At 40.2% G+C, this 18,727-nt stretch overlaps 1 protein-coding gene across 1 annotated transcript in view; it reads left to right on the top strand.

Annotated features, from left to right (window-relative positions):
- LOC102485198 (S-adenosyl-L-methionine-dependent tRNA 4-demethylwyosine synthase) overlaps positions 1-18,727 on the top strand; it is a 169,297-nt gene that overhangs the window by 61,840 nt on the left and 88,730 nt on the right. The window contains exon 11 of the mRNA XM_006155033.3: positions 6,964-7,073. Coding sequence (XP_006155095.2) covers positions 6,964-7,073 — 110 coding nt within the window. The remainder of the gene's footprint in view (positions 1-6,963; positions 7,074-18,727) is intronic.

Raw genomic sequence — 18,727 nt, 5'->3', positions numbered from 1 at the left:
TTAAAATGATTCTTTAAAAAAATCTGTCATATGGGATAAGCTTGTGGCATGATGGTTAAGGCAGATGGATATCCCATGGCCGATTGCACGGTTCAAATTCCAGACATGGTGGCTTGGGAAACACACTGGGTGCTTGTGCATGCATGTCCAAAATCCTGAAAGGAGGGGGAGATGGAGGAGAGGGATTGTGATGTGATAGTGCCTCATGGTGGATACTTTCTTGCTTTCTCTCTTTCTCTGTCTCTATCTGGTGAATGTATGTGCCCTGTTAAAGAAAATTTTTAAGAACATCTGTTAGGTCAGCTGGTAGTATGGTAATGAAGATGGCTGGATTTTACATGACTGACTATGCAGCTCAAGTCTTGGTGGCTAGAAAAACACGCCCAGCATGTGCGTGTGCATGCCCAGAATCCCGAGAGGAGAATGATGGAGAAGAGATTGTAGTATGGCCATCTACCCTGGGAGTATTTTTCCACTCCCCTCCCCCATGCCAGCCCCTGTCTATCCAGTGAGCAAATGTACTCTATGGCAAAATTTAAAAACTATCAGGAGCCAGCAGATGGCATAGCAGTTACATGGCTGGACTCTAACATGGTCCACTGTGGTTTGAATCCTGGACCTGGTGGCTTAAAAATCACTCTGGGCGCTTGTGCATGTATGCCCAAGATCCCTGGAGGAGAATGGAGGAGAAGGGATTGCGGCGTGGTCATCTCTCCCCCCCGGAAGTGGGTGATTTCTCACTTTCCCTCTCACTGTCTCTGTCTCTCTTTCTCTCTGGCTATAGCAGACACCCTAAGGTAAAAATCTCTTTAAAAAATTATCATATGTAGATGGGAAACAAAAGTTTATTTTTTTACTTGTTGGATAATAAACCAGCTTTAAAGGTTCTTCTTGGAGAGATTTTTCACTATAGGGCGCGTGCGCTCAACAGACAGAGACATTAGAGACAGAAAGCGAGATATCACCCCCCCAGGGGGGATGGTCATGCCACAATCCCTTCTCCATTCTCCTCTCGGGATCTTGGGCATGCACTTCACGTGCCCGGCGTGAATTTTAAGCCACCGGGTCCGGGACGCGAACCGTGGTCGACTACGTGGGAGTCCTGCGACATAGCCATTATGCTAAATGCTGGTTCCCTAAAGTTTCTTCTTGAAGTCCCTTCTGATATTAATATCAGTGCACTTGAGTTTTGGTTGTTAAGACTTTTTTCTCCTGCCTTTATCTATGTAACTTCAACCTTGTATTTTAGGCATATTTCGTACAAATAAGTGTCCTCCTGTTAATGTCTCCTGTAAATGGCCACACTTTTCTTGTTTCTTTGCATGCTGTGCTGTTTTGTTGAAAACTGGTTATCTTGATGATTGTAGTATGTTAACTCTATAACTCTGTAAGTCAGGTGTAAGTCAGGTCCTTTCTACGCTTCAGGTTTGTTTTTGTTGTTCATTCTGGGTTGCAGTTGTATGTTTAGTGAGGTTTCTACACTATCTTTGTGAAGACTTTGTTCTTTGTTGTGTTTTGTCTCTGATGTTTGTCTCTTGAGTTTAGTTGTCGTCGGAAAAGTCATGATGTATTTTTCGATGTTTTTCTATGCAAAAATGTGTCATGACTTTCCTGAGGACCCAATAATTTACAGAGATTTTCTTGAGCTCATAGAACTAAAGGAAATAAAGCAAGAGAGAAAAATGCTTTTTCTAGTCTTTGTGGATTGACTGTGGGTTGGGGTACTTTTTTTTTTTTTTTTTTTTTTTTTTTTTTTTTTTTTCTCTATTCTATCGCTCAACAGACAGAGACATTAGAGACAGAAAGCGAGATATCACCCCCCCAGGGGGGATGGTCATGCCACAATCCCTTCTCCATTCTCCTCTCGGGATCTTGGGCATGCACTTCACGTGCCCGGCGTGAATTTTAAGCCACCGGGTCCGGGACGCGAACCGTGGTCGACTACGTGGGAGTCCTGCGACATAGCCATTATGCTAAATGCTGGTTCCCTAAAGTTTCTTCTTGAAGTCCCTTCTGATATTAATATCAGTGCACTTGAGTTTTGGTTGTTAAGACTTTTTTCTCCTGCCTTTATCTATGTAACTTCAACCTTGTATTTTAGGCATATTTCGTACAAATAAGTGTCCTCCTGTTAATGTCTCCTGTAAATGGCCACACTTTTCTTGTTTCTTTGCATGCTGTGCTGTTTTGTTGAAAACTGGTTATCTTGATGATTGTAGTATGTTAACTCTATAACTCTGTAAGTCAGGTGTAAGTCAGGTCCTTTCTACGCTTCAGGTTTGTTTTTGTTGTTCATTCTGGGTTGCAGTTGTATGTTTAGTGAGGTTTCTACACTATCTTTGTGAAGACTTTGTTCTTTGTTGTGTTTTGTCTCTGATGTTTGTCTCTTGAGTTTAGTTGTCGTCGGAAAAGTCATGATGTATTTTTCGATGTTTTTCTATGCAAAAATGTGTCATGACTTTCCTGAGGACCCAATAATTTACAGAGATTTTCTTGAGCTCATAGAACTAAAGGAAATAAAGCAAGAGAGAAAAATGCTTTTTCTAGTCTTTGTGGATTGGCTGGGGGTTGGGGTACTTTTTTTTTTTTTTTTTTTTTTTTTTTTTAGTTTATTGTATACATTCAATCACTGTACATCACTTGGTTGTAAAGTGGATTTACCAACACGAATACACCTCACACCAGTCCAGTTGAGGATACTATACACATTATCATCAACAGACAACAATCCATTTCTGTAAGGCATTTTTTTTTTTTTTTTTTTTGAGAGATTTTCACTGTAGGGCACGTGCGCTCGCCAGACAGACAGAGAGAGACATAGAGACAGAAAGCGAGAAATCACCCCCCAGGGGGTATGGTCACGCCGCAATCCCTTCTCCTCCATTCTCCTCTCGGGATCTTGGGCACGCACGCACACGCGCCCAGCGTGAGTTTTAAGCCACCGGGTCCGGGACGCGAACCGCGGTCGACTACGTGGGAGTCCTGCAACATAGCCATTACGCTAACTGCTGGTTCCCAGGCACTTTTCAAAAAAAAAAATTGGTTTATTTTTATTGCTGTGGTACGATCCACCTGCCCTGCCTCCCAGCTGCTATTCCAGATATGCACCACTGCACCTGGCTCTTTCTTAGAAAGGGTCTTGCTTTGTTGTGTGGGCCAGCCTCAAATTCATGCTCCTTCTCGCAACCTCCCCAAGTTGCTGGGGTACGGTTGTGTCCCACTCTACAGAACTTCAGGTGAAACTAGGAATTGATCCAAGGCCTCCCTTTTGGTTCCAGACTATGGAACACAGCAGCTTAGCAGTGTATGGCATTGCAGCTGGGTCTGGTACTCTTTTAAAACTTTGCCAGGGCATTTACAACTCTGCCTTAGCTTAGCATTCACTTCCTACTTGTGCTAAGCCTAAAGATCAGGCATATGTGAAATTTGGGGATATTCTCAGATCTTTTCTTACATTTATCCTGTCCAGTGTGAGACTGTAAATTTCAAGACCCGTGAACATTTTCAGTGTCCCAAGTCACCATAGAGTCTGTCTTCGATTGATAGTTTTTCCTCCCAGACATTCTGCTATCTGTTGTTTGTCTCAGTTGTATTGTTTTGACACAGTCAGCAGTAGGTTGTTAATTTATCTTCTGGGATATATAATAGATCTCCCTCCTTTGTTCAAAGAGAATTTTTTTCTTTGTCATGGTCTTTTACATGCAGGTAGAGGATAGTACAATGAACCTCTGTATGCATTTATCATCATTTGAGCAATTATGTTTTCTCTACCTGCTTTAGTTCTTACCATTTTGATGCTAATGTGAGCCACCATGTTTTTTACTGGTACATGTTTCAACTGACAGATAACATAAAATCTACAAAAATAAGATCTATTATAAAAAAGAATATAGCCACAATACCGTGTGTTTCCTTTTCTAGTCATCCCTTCTCCCCATTTCTCCCTCTCATTAGGATTTAGGGTGGGCATGCACACATGAGCGCCTGGTGTGGTTTTCAAGCCCCGAGGTCCAGGACTTAACGTGCAGTCAACTATATAGAATTCAACCACCTAACCACCACTCCATGGGCTGGCCCAAAATTTGAAATATTACAAAAAACTAAAAAAGAAAAGAGAAGGGAAGAAATATTACAGAGTGAGCACTTCCAAAACAAAAGCATGTGAGCCATGATTATGTCAGCTGGAATATCTCGATCACATTATACTTAAGTTGTGGGAGAAATAATCAAATGCTTTGTGTTCTTATTCTCATGGTTTTACATTTTATAGTAGCCATGATTCCTAATCTTTAGCTTGCTTATTGATATAAATGGTTGTTTATTTGCAAAAATTTAAAAAGAAATAACAGAACTTAATGGATAATGCTTTTTACCTTTATTACCAGTTGTAGGCAAAAATGTAGTCCTTCTATTTCTTGAGCAATAAACTTACGAAGATTAAAAAACAAGCGAACAATATGCTTAACAAATTCATTAATGAAATTTTAGTAAGATCTAACTAAATGGAGCTATTTCATTTGCCATGGCTTCTGGTAAAGCAATACTAATATACTAACTTTTAAAATTAGAATTTGCCATCTGTTTCAATTAAGAATACAGTAGTATAACAAGGATGTCAGAAAAGGCCTAACAAAAAACCATGTAAATGCTTACATAAATGTTTTGTTGTTTTTTTCTTAAAGAGATTTAAAAAAAATATTCTGTGAGTCTCAGTTTCCTAACTGTAAATTAGAACAATAGTGTTTTCCTTATGTGGTTTCTGGAAGATTTAATTACTTGAGTGAGATTGTGCATGGCAGTGTCTTTAAGCTATATAATATGTTATACATAGATGTAAAATTTTCAAAGTGAGTTTTTTTTTTTACTTCTTTTTAATAATACATGAAATAGATTGTTATGGATAGTTAAATACTATTCTCCTAGTTTTCAGAAGCATTTGTTGGGTGTCATATGTATAGATGTCCCAAATTAACCATTGTGTGTCTAATATTTGTTTGTTTAAATAGAAATTTTATTTTATTCTTGAAAAATTTTAATTAAGAATTATATCTGTCTTGAGCAAATAACTCGATTTAAAAAGAAAAAGGCAGGCCAACTCTGTAGTCTAGTGCTTAAGGGAGCCAGATTCCACATGACTGGCTACAGTCTGAATCCTGGCCCCAGCAACATGAGAAACATGTTGGGCATGTGCATGTCCAAAATCCAGATAGGATGGAGAAATGGAAGAGAAGGGATTGTGGTGTGACCATGTCCCACGGGGAGGTGCTCCCCACCACCCCTATGAGCATACATGCCCTCTGGCAATTAAAAAAATGAGCAAAGAGGACCAGCAGATGGTGTAGTGGTTATGTCACTGGACTCCCACATCGTCGACTGTGGTTCAAGTCCCAGACCTGGAAGCATAAAATTCATGCCAGGTGCATGTGCACACATGTCCAAGATCCCAAGAGGAGAATGGAGGAGAAGGGATTGCGATGTGGCCATACCTCCTGGGGGGTGATTTCTCACTTTCTGTCTCTCTGTCCCTCTCTCTTTCTTTGGCAAGTGCATGTACCCTATAGCAAAACTCTCTCTCTTAAAAAAAAAAAAAGAAAAAAATAGGCAAAGGAATTGAATAGACAGTCCTCAAAAGAAGATACACAAATAGCCAATATGTGCATGAAGACGTATTCATAATATCCAGAAAGAAATGAAGGTCGTATGTTCATTAGCTGATAAATGGATAGACAGAACGTGGTAGAATATTATTTGGCAATAAAAATTAATTAAATAATGATAACATGCTATATAGTGGATGAACACCAAAAACATTATGTTAAGGTGCTACACACAAGGGGCCAGCAGGTGGTATAATGATTAAGGCATTGGACTCCCATACGGCCAACTGCAGTTCAAGTCCCAGAAGTGACGGCTTGAAACTCACGCTGGGCACATGTGCGTGCATCCATTCCCAACATCTCAAGAGGAAAATGGAGGAGAAGGGACTGCGGCTTGGCCATCTTCCCTGGGAGGTGATTTCTTACTTTCTCTGTCTGTGTCTCTCTGGCAATTGCATTCACCCGATAGCAAAAATTTCTCTTAAAAAAAAAAAAATGATGCCAATCACAAAAGGTCATATTTTGTATGATTTCATTTTTACAAAATGCCCAGAATGGACAAGTCTATAGAGACAGAAAATAGTTTAGTGGTTGCCTGGAGGGGGAGGTGATGTAGGGACTCAAGAGTGAGAGCTAAGGGGAAGAGATTTCTTTTTGGAATGTAAATTATATTTTCTTTATGTTTCCAATTATAATTTTTGCATTGCTGGCATATAAAGACAATAGCTTTATATATTCACCACATATCTTATGCATTTGTTAGGCTCCCTTACTCGCTTTCTTACTAGTTCTAGTGTGTGTACTCTGTAAAATATGTATATATTTATAAATGCCAGTGATTGTGTGCATACTTGAAAGAGAAATTGAACTCTCCCCACTTCTGTTCTGTAAGTGTTGTAGGGAAGAAGGTTACAAGTGAAGTTTCTGTTCCCTCCCTAGGCCTACATCAAGAGGCACTCTCTCACGCTTTCTCAATGTGATTTTCAAAATAAGTGTTTTAGCTTTCATCACCCTATGGAACATTGACTTTGGTGGTGGCAATGTGGTGGTGACAGCTCACCTTGTGCTGGTGTGTGCACATAGCTAACCTGATTAAAAGCAGGAGAGAGTGTTCTATCAACCTATAACTGAAGTTGACTCCGTTAAGGGCCAGAGGCTAAGCAGAGATGTTGAATGACTTCTCTTCTTTATCTTCCCTTCTCTGCTAGTTGTCATGACTTGAAATAATTGCAAAATATTTCTGTAGACAATTGAGCTCATAGGAGGAAACCAACTCTGATTTATGATATTATAGACTACCTCATAATAGATGATTAGCCAAGAACTTATTACAGGGAGTAATAAGATCTTTGTGTCTTGTTCCTAGGCACCACACCAATCCCGTGGGCACTGAATGGCGGTGGAAGATGGACCAGCCTGAAATGATCTTACAGGAGGCCATCGAAAATCATCAGAATATGATTAAACAGTTTAAAGGTACTTTTCTTAGTGCTACAAAGCGATGCAAATACCTATTAGTAGCCTGAATGAAATTGGCAGAGTAATAGCCTCTTCAGGGGGATTTTGCCCTACTGGCAAATTTACCTATAGGGAAACGATAACTTTGTAGAAATACTATATATATTGGGTTGTCAGAAAAATCATGATGTATTTTTCTGCTTTTCTTTGCAAAAATGCATCCTGACTTTTCTGATGACCCAATATTTTGGCCTTTTTAACTTTTATATCCCTTATGACAGAAGAACTAAAACTTGAATCTAAAACTTGGCAATTTATAATATAGTACACTCAACTTGTAGGGTTAGCCTGGGAATGTAGCATAACCCTTCCTAAAAATCTTTGCTGTTGTTTTGTCTTGATGAGCACAAAGCAGCCTTATGAATAGACTGGGGATTTTATGTCATTGGTAGATTCGTAAATAATGTCAAGTAGGTGGTGTTGGGAAAACATATTTGACTGAAAGCCTTATAAAAAGGAAGGATAGTATTAATGCAGATTTCTTCCAGCTGGGTGTGGTGCTGGGTGCCTATACTCACCAGCTCCTGAAGAAGCTGAGCTAGGAGGATCATGAACTTGAACTCAGCCTGGGCAATGTGGCAAGACTTTGTCTCTAAAGAATAAATAAAAATTTTCATGTGATCCATAATGATGTGGCAAAAATTCTGTCATTCAGTGTTTAGAGATATATGAGGGGCCAGCAGGTGACATAGCAGTGTGTCGCTGGACTCCAACATGGCCAACCACAGTTTGAGTCCCAGACCTGGTGACTTGAAAATCATGCCGGGTGTGTGTGCATCTGTGCCCAAGATTCCAGACGGAGAATATAGGAGAAGGGATTGCAGCATGGCCATCCCCCATGGGGGGTGATTTTTCACATTTCTTCTCACCATCTCTGTCTCTCTCTCTCTCCAGTGAGCATACACCCCAAGGCAAAAGCTCTTTAAAAAAAAAAGAGATTTTACTTTGCTGGAGATCAGTGGTTCTCAAACTATCATGCATCAGAATCATTCGGAGGTTTTTTTTTTTTCCGGTTTGGAGTTATTTATTTAATTTTATTTCTTAATATTATTATTATTTTAATTTTTGCCATAGGGCACATGCGCTCACCAGAGAGAGACAGAGAGAGAGAGAAAGAGAGAGAGGAAAGGGAGAAAACAAGCTACTAGGTCCAGGACTTGAACTGTATGTAGTCAGCCATGTGGGAGTCCAGTGTCTAAACTACCATACCACCTGCTGGCCCCTAGAGGGTTTGTTCAAACACAGTTTGCAAGTCTCCTTCCCAGAGAATGATTCAGTAAATCTGAGATGGAATCCAGAAATGTGCATTTCAAACAGGTTTCTTCTGAGTGGTGTTGATGTTGTTGAGCTGGGGAGTCATTATTGTGATAGAAATAAAAGATAGTGGATTTTTTTTTTTGAGAGTTTTTTTTGCTATAGGGCGCATGTGCTCACCAGAAAGACAGAGAGACAGAAAGCAAGAAATCACCCCCAAGGGGGGATGGCCATGCTGCAATCCCTTCTCCATTCTCCTCTTGGTATCTTGGGCATGCATGCACATGTGCCTGGCGTGAGTTTAAACCACCAGATCCGGGACTCTAACCGTGGTTGACTACATGGGAGTCCAGCAACATAGCCATTACGCCAACTGCTGGTCCCAGAAATAGTGGATCTTAAAAAGTGAAGTTAATAAAGTTACAAATGTGGGTGACGAATTGAAACTCATTAGGTTCCCTGTTAAATCTGTGTGCTTCTTTCTATGCCTACCACTGGTAACCCCTCTCTCCTATATGCTCTTTTCCTTCCATTTGCAGCAATAATAAAATAACTCCAGCCAAGGTTGTTGTAATATAGACTCTCTTATGGCATTAATAACATTTATGAGAGTCTTTATAAACCCTGATATCTAGCACTGTGAAGATCAGGCGACTCTTTTGTGCAATGAAATTTGTTCACTTCAGGTCACTCATTAAGATTTTAGTTACTTCTGGGACCAGCAGATGGCATAATGATTACGTCACTGGACTCCCGTGTAGTCAACTGTGGTTCAAGTCCTGGACCTGGCCGCCTAAAACTCACATCAGGCATGTGTGCACATACGCCCCAAATCCCAAGAGGAGAACGGAGGAGAAGGGATTGCAGTGTGGTCATTCCTCCTGGGGGGTGATTTCTCGCTTTCGGTCTCTCTGTTTCTCTCTGTCTCTCCAGTGAGTGCATATACCATATAGCAAAAAATCTAAGATTATATTACTTATTACTGTTCTGGTTTCTTATGAGAATTGGAGATAAGCAATGCAAATAATGGTTCAAAATATCAGCAGTAGCTTATAACAGACAATTAGTCAGTAATTATACTTTTATTTTATTCTATATGAGTTTTCTAGGGAAAGTTGGCCTGTACTTATTTGTCAATGTCTGTGTATGGGCTGACTTAATTTTGTATATCTACAAAGATATTAGCAACTATTTTAATTTTTCATCTTTGCTTTTATGCTTAAGCACTTAGTGTATGTTGGGGACAGATTACTTTCTCTTATTTGGATACAGCAATGCTTACAGTCTTTTAGGAAATGAAATGAAACTATCAGAAACTAATAAGACCCACAACTGGAATTTGGCTAGCTTTTCTTAGACACTTTTGTTTAGTTCATTTTATTGATTGTTAATCTTTAAATAAGCTGTACATTTTTAAAATAAATTTCAGGCAAAGCCATGTTTTCTTTTGGATGGTAAATTAGAATTCTCCAGAGAAACAGACCAATTATGGATGTGTGTGTGTGTGTGTTTAGAGAGTGAGAGCTTGATACATGAATTGTAAGGAATTGCCTTATATGATTTTGGAGGCTTGGTGAGTCCAAAATCTGATGGACTTGACTGACAGGTTGGAGATGTAGGGAAGAGAGGCTGTTCAAGTCATCAGAGTGTACTGCCACAATTCCTTCTCACTCAGAACGAGGTCAGTTTTTGTTCTACTAAGGTCTTCAGTTAATTGGATAAAGTTCATCCACATTATAGAGGGTACTCTGCTTTACTCAGAACCCACCGATTTGAATGTTAATTTCATCCAAAAAATACCTTCACAGAAAAATCCAGAATAATGTTTGACCAAATCTCTGGGCACCATGGCCCAGGTAAGGTGACACATAAAATGAACTATTATAGATAGTAATATCAGAAGCGGGTAATGCCAGTAGTTTTATTTTAATATTCTAAAAGTTTATTTTTGCTTAGTGCTTAAAGAGTCAATTGAACCCTTAAATAATAGCATGCTGAATATGAAGGTATGTTACCTGGATACTGCAGAATCCCCGTGAACGAATCCTGTCCCAGACAGTTTGTTGGAGAGGAAGCAGCCCTGAGGAGTAGATACTCATTTCTTCATTCCAAGCTCTCCTTGATGAAGAATGATGATCTGAGTTTTGATAGTAATTTTTCTGACAGCATTTTCGCAGATGCACTTTAAATGGAAACAAGTAACTAATAAATCATGAGGTAGACTCTGTTCTTGGTAATCAATTATGTTAGGTGAGTGCAGTGAACACGTTGCTTGCTCTCTGCTAAGCTTATTGGTGGGGCTTGTTCTGTTCAGAGAGGTGCGTCTAGTCTCTAACCTTGGGCTTACTTTAATGGATAAAGATCTCAAGTGATTTATCTTCCGGTTCCCATGGTGTAAGAAACACACTAAAGAATTTAAAATGTATATTGTCTTGTGGGGGGACGATAGGCTCCAGGGTAGCAGGGAGAAGGACTAGAGCGTATCTGGGGGTTAGAATGCATAGGGGAGGGAATGAGTCCCAGAAATTCAGCAACTGCCAGCAGGTAACCCTTACAAATAGCCCTTATACAATGTCTATTTTACCTTGGTAATGTCCACAATTAAGGTTTTTATGGGACCGGCAGTTAGCGTAATGGCTATGTTGCTGGACTCCCACGTAGTCGACCGCGGTTCGAGTTCCGGACCCGGTGGCTTAAACTCACGCCGGGCGCATGTGCATGTGTGCCCAAGATCCCAAGAGGAGAATGGAGGAGAAGGGATTGCGGTGTGGCCATCCCCTCTGGGGGATGATTTCTCGCTTTCTGTCTCTCTGTCTCTCTCTGTCTGTCTGGCGAGCGCACGCGCCCTATAGCAAAAAACCTCTCAAAAAAAAAAAAGATTTTTCTCACATTTTAATTGATTGACTTGACAAAAATGTTACCATGTCAGAAAAACATCAATTTAATCAACAGTAAATTTGCTAGAAAGATTTTCAAAGTAGAACTGGTTGATATTTGTACATTGACATTCGTCAGGTTAGCAAAGCAGTTTTTCTTTGAACTATTCAGTAGAAGCAAACAGGTGTATGTTTAAAGGGATGAGTGTAGCCATGCCAGCCTGTGGACACAGGGAGCTCTCATTCCTTTTATAATTTCATGATCAATGAGAGGACTCTTAATTTTTGGGGTGGTGACTATTTGGTTAGTGCTTTTTTCTTTATTCTGAGCCTAAAACAAGCCATTACTTTTTGAAAAAACCTGTCTTATTGTTGTAATAGTCACAGTAAATCTTGCTGTAAAACTACAGTTTTAAGAAAAAACTCTGATTAGTTAAGGGTGAAATACATAATTTGTAAGAAACCACAGCCCTTTTGGAAAATTGGTAGTCGTTTGCAACACTTAAAAAAATTTACACATTGTCTTTAAAGAATTATTTTATTTAACTTTATTTATTTATTTACTTATTTTAATTTGACCAGAGGGACAGAGTGAGAGAGAAAGAGAGAGAAAGGGAAAGTGAGAAAGCAAGCTGCCAGGTCTGGGACTCGAACCTCAGTCATCCTGTGAGAGTCTAGTGCCTTTAACCACCATGTTACTTGCCAGCACAAATTTACACATTAAAAAAAATAATAACTAACTAAGCAACATTATAGAATTTCAGAATATTGGTTATGTTTTCCTTCTTGCGCCACGGTGGCTAGGCCAAGGATTCTCTTATAAATTGGAAATTCTAGTCACTTTTCAAAGCCCTGAAGCCATTTCCTTCTTAATCTTTTATATTGTGTACCTTCACTTCCACCTCTCTCTAGAGGCCCAGTGTTTTACCTCATTAGTAATATGCCCTATTCTGTGGGGCCAGCAGGTGGTGTGGTGGTTAAGGCACTGGACTCCCATATGGTTTGAGTCCCAGACTTGGTGGTTTGCTTTCTCACTTTCTCTCTCTCTGATGAGTGCATATGCAAAAATTAAAAATAAACACAATAAAAATTTTTAAAAAAATGTGTAAACACACACACACACACACACACACACACACACACACTCTGTTCTGCTTGGAGTCCTGTGTTTCTAAGTGTGCTTTCCTACCCAGTGGTGAAGAACACCTGCTTTCTCCTATGGGTCTGGCTCCATTATTGTTTGATTTTATTTTTGTGAGGATGGGACTAGTTGTGGTATTGTTTATTGTCCTGAGCTTCCAGCTTTAGCTAAGTGGCCAGCCTTGAGAAGACTGTGAAGATACTCTGATTTTTTAAATGCTTCCCCTTTGTGCTGCTATTCTCAGTTCTGAGGGCAATCATTGTCTTTTCAATTCTTTTACTGAATTATTAAACATCTTTCTTCTCATGACCTTTATTAGCTTTCCCTTTATACCCATGCAAAATTAACTTTATATTGATTAAAAGTGGGTCAGAATTTCAGTGCCGCTCAGCATCTTTTCAAAATGCTGCCTGCCCCCTTTCCAAGTTCCAACATGGCTGGGAGAAATAGTTCCCAGAGAAGGGAGCTGAGGTTTTATTAGCTCAGTTTCCCATCAGCTCAGCACACATCAAGTGAGTGAACACTATGTCAGGGATGACTTCATTTCTGAAGATGCAAACATGAAAAAAAACATGATTTACTGCTACTTTTTAATTCTATACTTTAAGGTAGAAGTGAAGAAATGCCAAAAATAAAGGGTCTTCAATAGATGGTTTTCAGTATGCTGAACAACGCATCAGAAAGAAAACTGGAGGCTGGGAAAGGAACACCAGCTGCTGATTATCTTCTGAAATTTATGAAAACCCTCCAGCAAGGTGGCTGATGTCAAAGATGTGTTTTATATATGGCTTTCAGCCAAGACGGGTTCTTGGGAAGATCTTTGACCAGCAGCTAGCTATGTTATGAGGAGAAAGTCTTTTATTTATTTACTAAAGTTGATTTGTTTATTGAGGGGAGAAGGAAAGAGAGAGAAAGAGGGGGCACCTCCGTTAGGGCCTTCATGCTGCAATTCACCCCCAGTTTCAACTGGCCTGAGCCATGGGCATGTGTGTGCATGACCAGTGTGCTCAGAGAGGTCCCAGGATGCGAACTCAGGACCTTTCTTTCCCACGGGGGCCCAGTTGTGTTACTAGTGGCTTTACCACTGTGCCATTGCCTTGGTCCCTATTTTTGATAAGCATGAACTTTAGAAATACAATACTACATATGCTGAGCAATATGCCATGTTTATTTGTGTGTTACTTTGTTTATTGCTATGATGTTAAGATAAAAATTCTAGCATGTTTAATTTTGGCATCTTTTAGCAAGATAAAGTACATTTCTTAGCTAATCTGATGACTATAGAGGAGATTATCCAGGTTTGGGAAGCTGTTTAGGATAAAAGAAATGCCAGAAAACCTGCTCAACAATGTCAGAAAACATGCTCAACAAAAATACATAAAGAATTAGAGTAACATGGGACTGGCGGTTGGCCTGGTGGTTAAAGGTGCTGGACTCCCACATGGCTGACCATGGTTCGAGTCCCAGACTTGGTGACCTGCCTTCTCTCTCTCTCTCTCTCTCTCTCTCACACTCTCACTTACTCTTGTCCCTCTCTGGTAAAATTAAAATAAATAAATAAAGTTAAATGAAATAATTTTTTTTTTCTTTTGGAGAGGTTTTTGCTATAGGGTGCATATGCTCACCAGACAGACAGAGAGAGAGACAGAGAGACAGAAAGTGAGAAATCACCCCCCAGGGGGGATGGCCATGCCGCAATCTCTTCTCCTCCATTCTCCTCTCGGGATCTTGGGCATGCACACACATGCGCCCAGCATGAGTTTGAAGCCACTGGGTCCGGGACACGGACCGCGGGCGACTACATGGGAGTCCAGTGACATAGCCATTACGCTAACTGCTAGCCCCTATGAAATAATTCTTTAGGATAACACAGCAGAGTTTAGTTGCTAAAGTGTTAAGGTTTGGGAACACGAAGAGCACAGATTCTGTAGAGTGCGTGTCACTTCGTGGAAAGGTGCTCTAGATTTGCTGCTGAAATGGTTTCTCCTGTCTCCTGGACTGCTCTTCCTCCCTCAGGACTTCTTCCCATTAGAAATTCATAGGCTGTTTTATTTTCTGACACATTGCTTGAGGACAGCAAAAGAAGGCATGAGGTTGAGTTCCCGAGGCCTTGTTTTAGGGAGGTCCACTGGAATAGCCTCTGGCAGTGCGCACTAAATAGAAAGGCTTTTGTGAAGGACAGAACCAAGGTTTTACATCTCCTTCTCAATACCTTACTTTTGAGAGAATTAGGATGATTGTTAAATGCCAGAATCCATTATTTTAAAAGGGTTACCTGTAGGGTTTTTATTTTTGATTGTTTTGTTTTTGTAGGTGTCTAAACAGGGAAGTATGATTGTGGTGTTTTTTACCAGAAAAGGTGATATCTGATCTCCTTCCTGCCTGTTTGCTCCTTGGTAGTGTCCTTTGCTGACCCCTCTTCCTCTCCCTAGCCTTGCAAGTATCCTCGGACTCAGCCTTTGGTCCTCTCCTCTGTGATCTTAATTCAGCCACTGGATGGAAATCCATTTGCCAAATGTTTATTTCCACCCAGTCCTTTCTCCCAAAATCCACTTTGAACATCATGTGCACATTAAGATGTCTAATTGTCGTGTCAGATTTCACAGGTCTGAACTAGAACACCTGTTCTGCACACTACTCCCTCCCGTTACCTATTACCCTTGAGGCTTTCTTTGTCTCACCTGATAGCAGCTTTGCTGCTTAGGCCAAGAACTGCAGAAAGCATTGACACCTTTCATTCTCTCATACTCTACATCCAATCTGTTTAAAAGTTCTGTTGTCTATACCTTCAAAATACATCCTGATGATCCCTTCTGACCTCCACTGTCACCACTTGTTCTAAGCCACCACCATTTCTTTCTTTCTTTTTTAGTTGGTAGAGGGTGTGTGCACTTGTCAAAGAGAGGCAGAGAAAGTACCCCCCAACAGGGCATGGTATGACCCCACAGTCCCTTCTCCTCATTTCTCCATCCAGTCAGGATTTGGGGAATGCATGCACATGCATCTGATGTGTTTTTTCAGCCGCAGAGGCAGAGATTCTAACTGTGGTCTGCCATGTGGGATCAGAATCTCTTAACTACTGGGATATGAGGCTAGCCAAGCCATTATTTCCTGCTTAGATTATATAACAGCTTCTTAGCAATTTAGCTTCTTTTCTTGCACAATATAGCAATCAATGTGATCCATTAAAAAAATATTATATCATCCTTCACTTCAAAACCCATCAGTGGATGGGGCTGGCAGATGGCAGGATGGTTGAAGGCACTGGATTCCCACATGGCCGACCACAGTTCAAGTCCTGGACCTAGCAGCTTGCCTTCTCTCTCTCTCTCTCTCTCTCTCTCTCTCTCTTATCCTGTCCCTCTCAGGTTAAATTAAAAAAATAAATAAATAAACGGAGTTAAATAAAAATTTAAAAAGTGGCTACTCAGGTTATTCAGATTGACTGAACACAACAGACAAGCTCTCTACTGGGACCTTTTCTCTGCCTGGAATGCTTTTCCCCTTAGTATCCTCTTGGCCCACTCCCTTATCTCTTATAGGTCAGATCTTTCCTTTTCAGTGAGGCTTATCCTGACCACCCTAAGTAACAGGGCTGCCTACCCTGTTATTTTCCTTTTGGTACTTCACATCCTCTTTACCCTGCTCTCCTTTTTCTTTTCCATATGCTTGTCATCTTCTAATGTATGCATTATAGAAATGCATATCTAATATGGTAGCCACTAGCCACATGTGTTTTATTTTTTTAAGTTTTAATTAGTAAAAATAAAATAAAGACTTTTCTTTCTCCTTCATGCTAGCTATATTTCAAATGCTCGGTAGTCCCATGTGTGCTGCTGGCTACTATATTAAGTAGCACAGACAGAATTATTTTCGTTATTTCAGAATTGAACAGCTCTGCCACAGAATTTACCAATGTATTGTGTCTAATGTTATTTTCTTTTTTTTTTTTTTTGGAGAGATTTTTACTGTAGGGCACGTGCGCTCGCCAGACAGACAGAGAGAGACATAGAGACAGAAAGCGAGAAATCACCCCCCAGGGGGGATGGTCACGCCGCAATCCCTTCTCCTCCATTCTCCTCTCGGGATCTTGGGCACGCACGCACACGTGCCCGGCGTGAGTTTTAAGCCACCGGGTCCGGGACACGAACCGCGGTCGACTACGTGGGAGTCCAGCGACATAGCCATTACACTAACTGCTGGTTCCCCTCTAATGTTATTTTCTATATCTCATTTATTAGAAAGTAAACTCCACAAAGGTAGAGATCATTCTTTGTTTTATTTACTGATTAAAAAAAAAATCTCCTAAAACAATGTTGGTGATACCAGCAGGTGGCATGGTGGTTAAAATGCATGGCCAACTGTGGTTCGTGTCCCAGACTGGGTGGTCTGAAAATCAGGCCAGGTGCTTGTGCATGTATGCCCAAAATCTCAAGAGGAGAATGGAGGAGAAGGGATTACAGTGTGGCCATCCCCAAAGGGGGTGATTTCTTACTTTTGTCTGCCTCTCTGTCCAGGGAATGCATGTACCCTATGGCAGCAACTTAAGAAAACAAAACAAACAAACAAACAAAAAAGCAGTGCTAGCACATAGCTAGTGAATAAATATACGTTTAATTGAGTGGAATTACCATTATGTAAGTTATTAAAATACTTGAATTTCTTTTTCAGTTTATAAAATAACATACTTATAACCAATAATTTTTTTAAAAAAGATATATTCATTATTATTATCATTTTTCAGTTTGCTATAGGGTATATGTGCTCACCAGTGAGAGAGAGAGAGAGAGAGAGAGAGAGAGAGAGAGAGAGAGAGAGAGAGAGAGAGAGAGAGAGAGAGAGAGAGAGAGAGAGAGAGAAAATGAGAAAGCAAGTCACCAGGTTCGGAACTCGAACCATAGTCAGCCATGTGGGAGTCCAGCGCCTTACTGCTATGCTACCTGCTGGCCCTAGAAGCTAACATTTTTTTGTTTGTTTGTTTTTTGTGTGTGTAGAGGGGAAGAGGCTTCACCCAGGACACAAAACTAGTTTAGGGGTGAAGCCAGAATTTGAATCAATGCATCTGATTGCCAGTAGACAGAGCTTAACCAATCCTTACTCATTTTGCTTTGGACTTTTAGGTTAGTTTTGGAGTTCAGATTAAATATACCCTTCTACTTAACTGTTCATGAGGGAATTAAAGTTAATGACACTTTTCATAAAGAGGAAATGTTATGCTTAATGCTGAGTTGTCTTGGCAACACAGTGAGTTTAAGGATCAAGTTTTATTTAAAACCTTGATTCACTTGAGTTAAGATCTTAGATTTCAATAACCTAAAAAATTATTCATCCAAAAATACTGACGTAAAATACATCTTTAGAATTGAAGTTAGGTAGTCATAAAAGAAGATAACATCTGTCACTCTCAGGTTGTTGTATTTTCGCCTGTATTATGTTGGTTTGGGCTCTTGTTGGGTATTTACTTTGCTTGCTTATTTCCAAGTAGATTTTGTGTGCTGGGGCATGTGTAAATAAATTTAATTCCTGTAAACTAAGGCATAAATGAACAATGCAAGTGAACTTTATTTTTCCTAGGTTCTTTGTTATTTTTTTTTTTCTTTATCGATGATGGAGCAAGTGCATGAACACATAAGGTAAGAGAAAGAGAGAGGAGCACACTCCATAGGGTCTGGTTATGCCACAGTCCCCTTCCTCCAGCTCGGCAGCCCATTGGGTTTTGGACACTCACGTGCATGCCCTGTGTGTGTCAGGCTAACCGGGCTGTCAGCTTAAACCAGTCACCATGTGGGATCTGACTCCTCTTCAGCAGTACACTACTGCTGTGCCATGTTAGCCCATGTTATTGTTAAGATGATAGTGACTGATACTTAATCATTTTAATAAGGGATAAAGGTGGTATTTAAAGTTTATTTTCTTTTTTGTTTGAGAGAGAGAGAGAGAGAGAGAGAGAGAGTGGTATTATGCTTAAACCAGTCACCATGTGGGATCTGACTCCTCTTCAGCAGTACACTACTGCTGTGCCATGTTAGCCCATGTTATTGTTAAGATGATAGTGACTGATACTTAATCATTTTAATAAGGGATAAAGGTGGTATTTAAAGTTTATTTTCTTTTTTGTTTGATTGAGAGAGAGAGAGAGAGAGAGAGAGTGGTATTATTGACAGGATCTTGTCACACACAAGCCAATCAGCCAGGATCACAGGCCTACGTTTTGGGTTGGCCTAGGATTCGAACCTGGGCCTCTCATGTGACTCCAGTGTCCCTCAGCAGTGTCCTATGACCTGTGCCACTGTGGCTGGACCAAAGGAGATAACTCTTATATTTATCTGTTTATATTATTT

Source organism: Tupaia chinensis, unplaced genomic scaffold (genome assembly GCF_000334495.1).
Source record: "Tupaia chinensis unplaced genomic scaffold, TupChi_1.0 Scaffold000429_1, whole genome shotgun sequence".
Classification (NCBI taxonomy): Eukaryota; Metazoa; Chordata; class Mammalia; order Scandentia; family Tupaiidae; genus Tupaia; species Tupaia belangeri.
The sequence above is the reverse complement of the archived record's forward strand: the minus strand, read 5'-3'. Positions and strand labels throughout refer to the sequence as shown.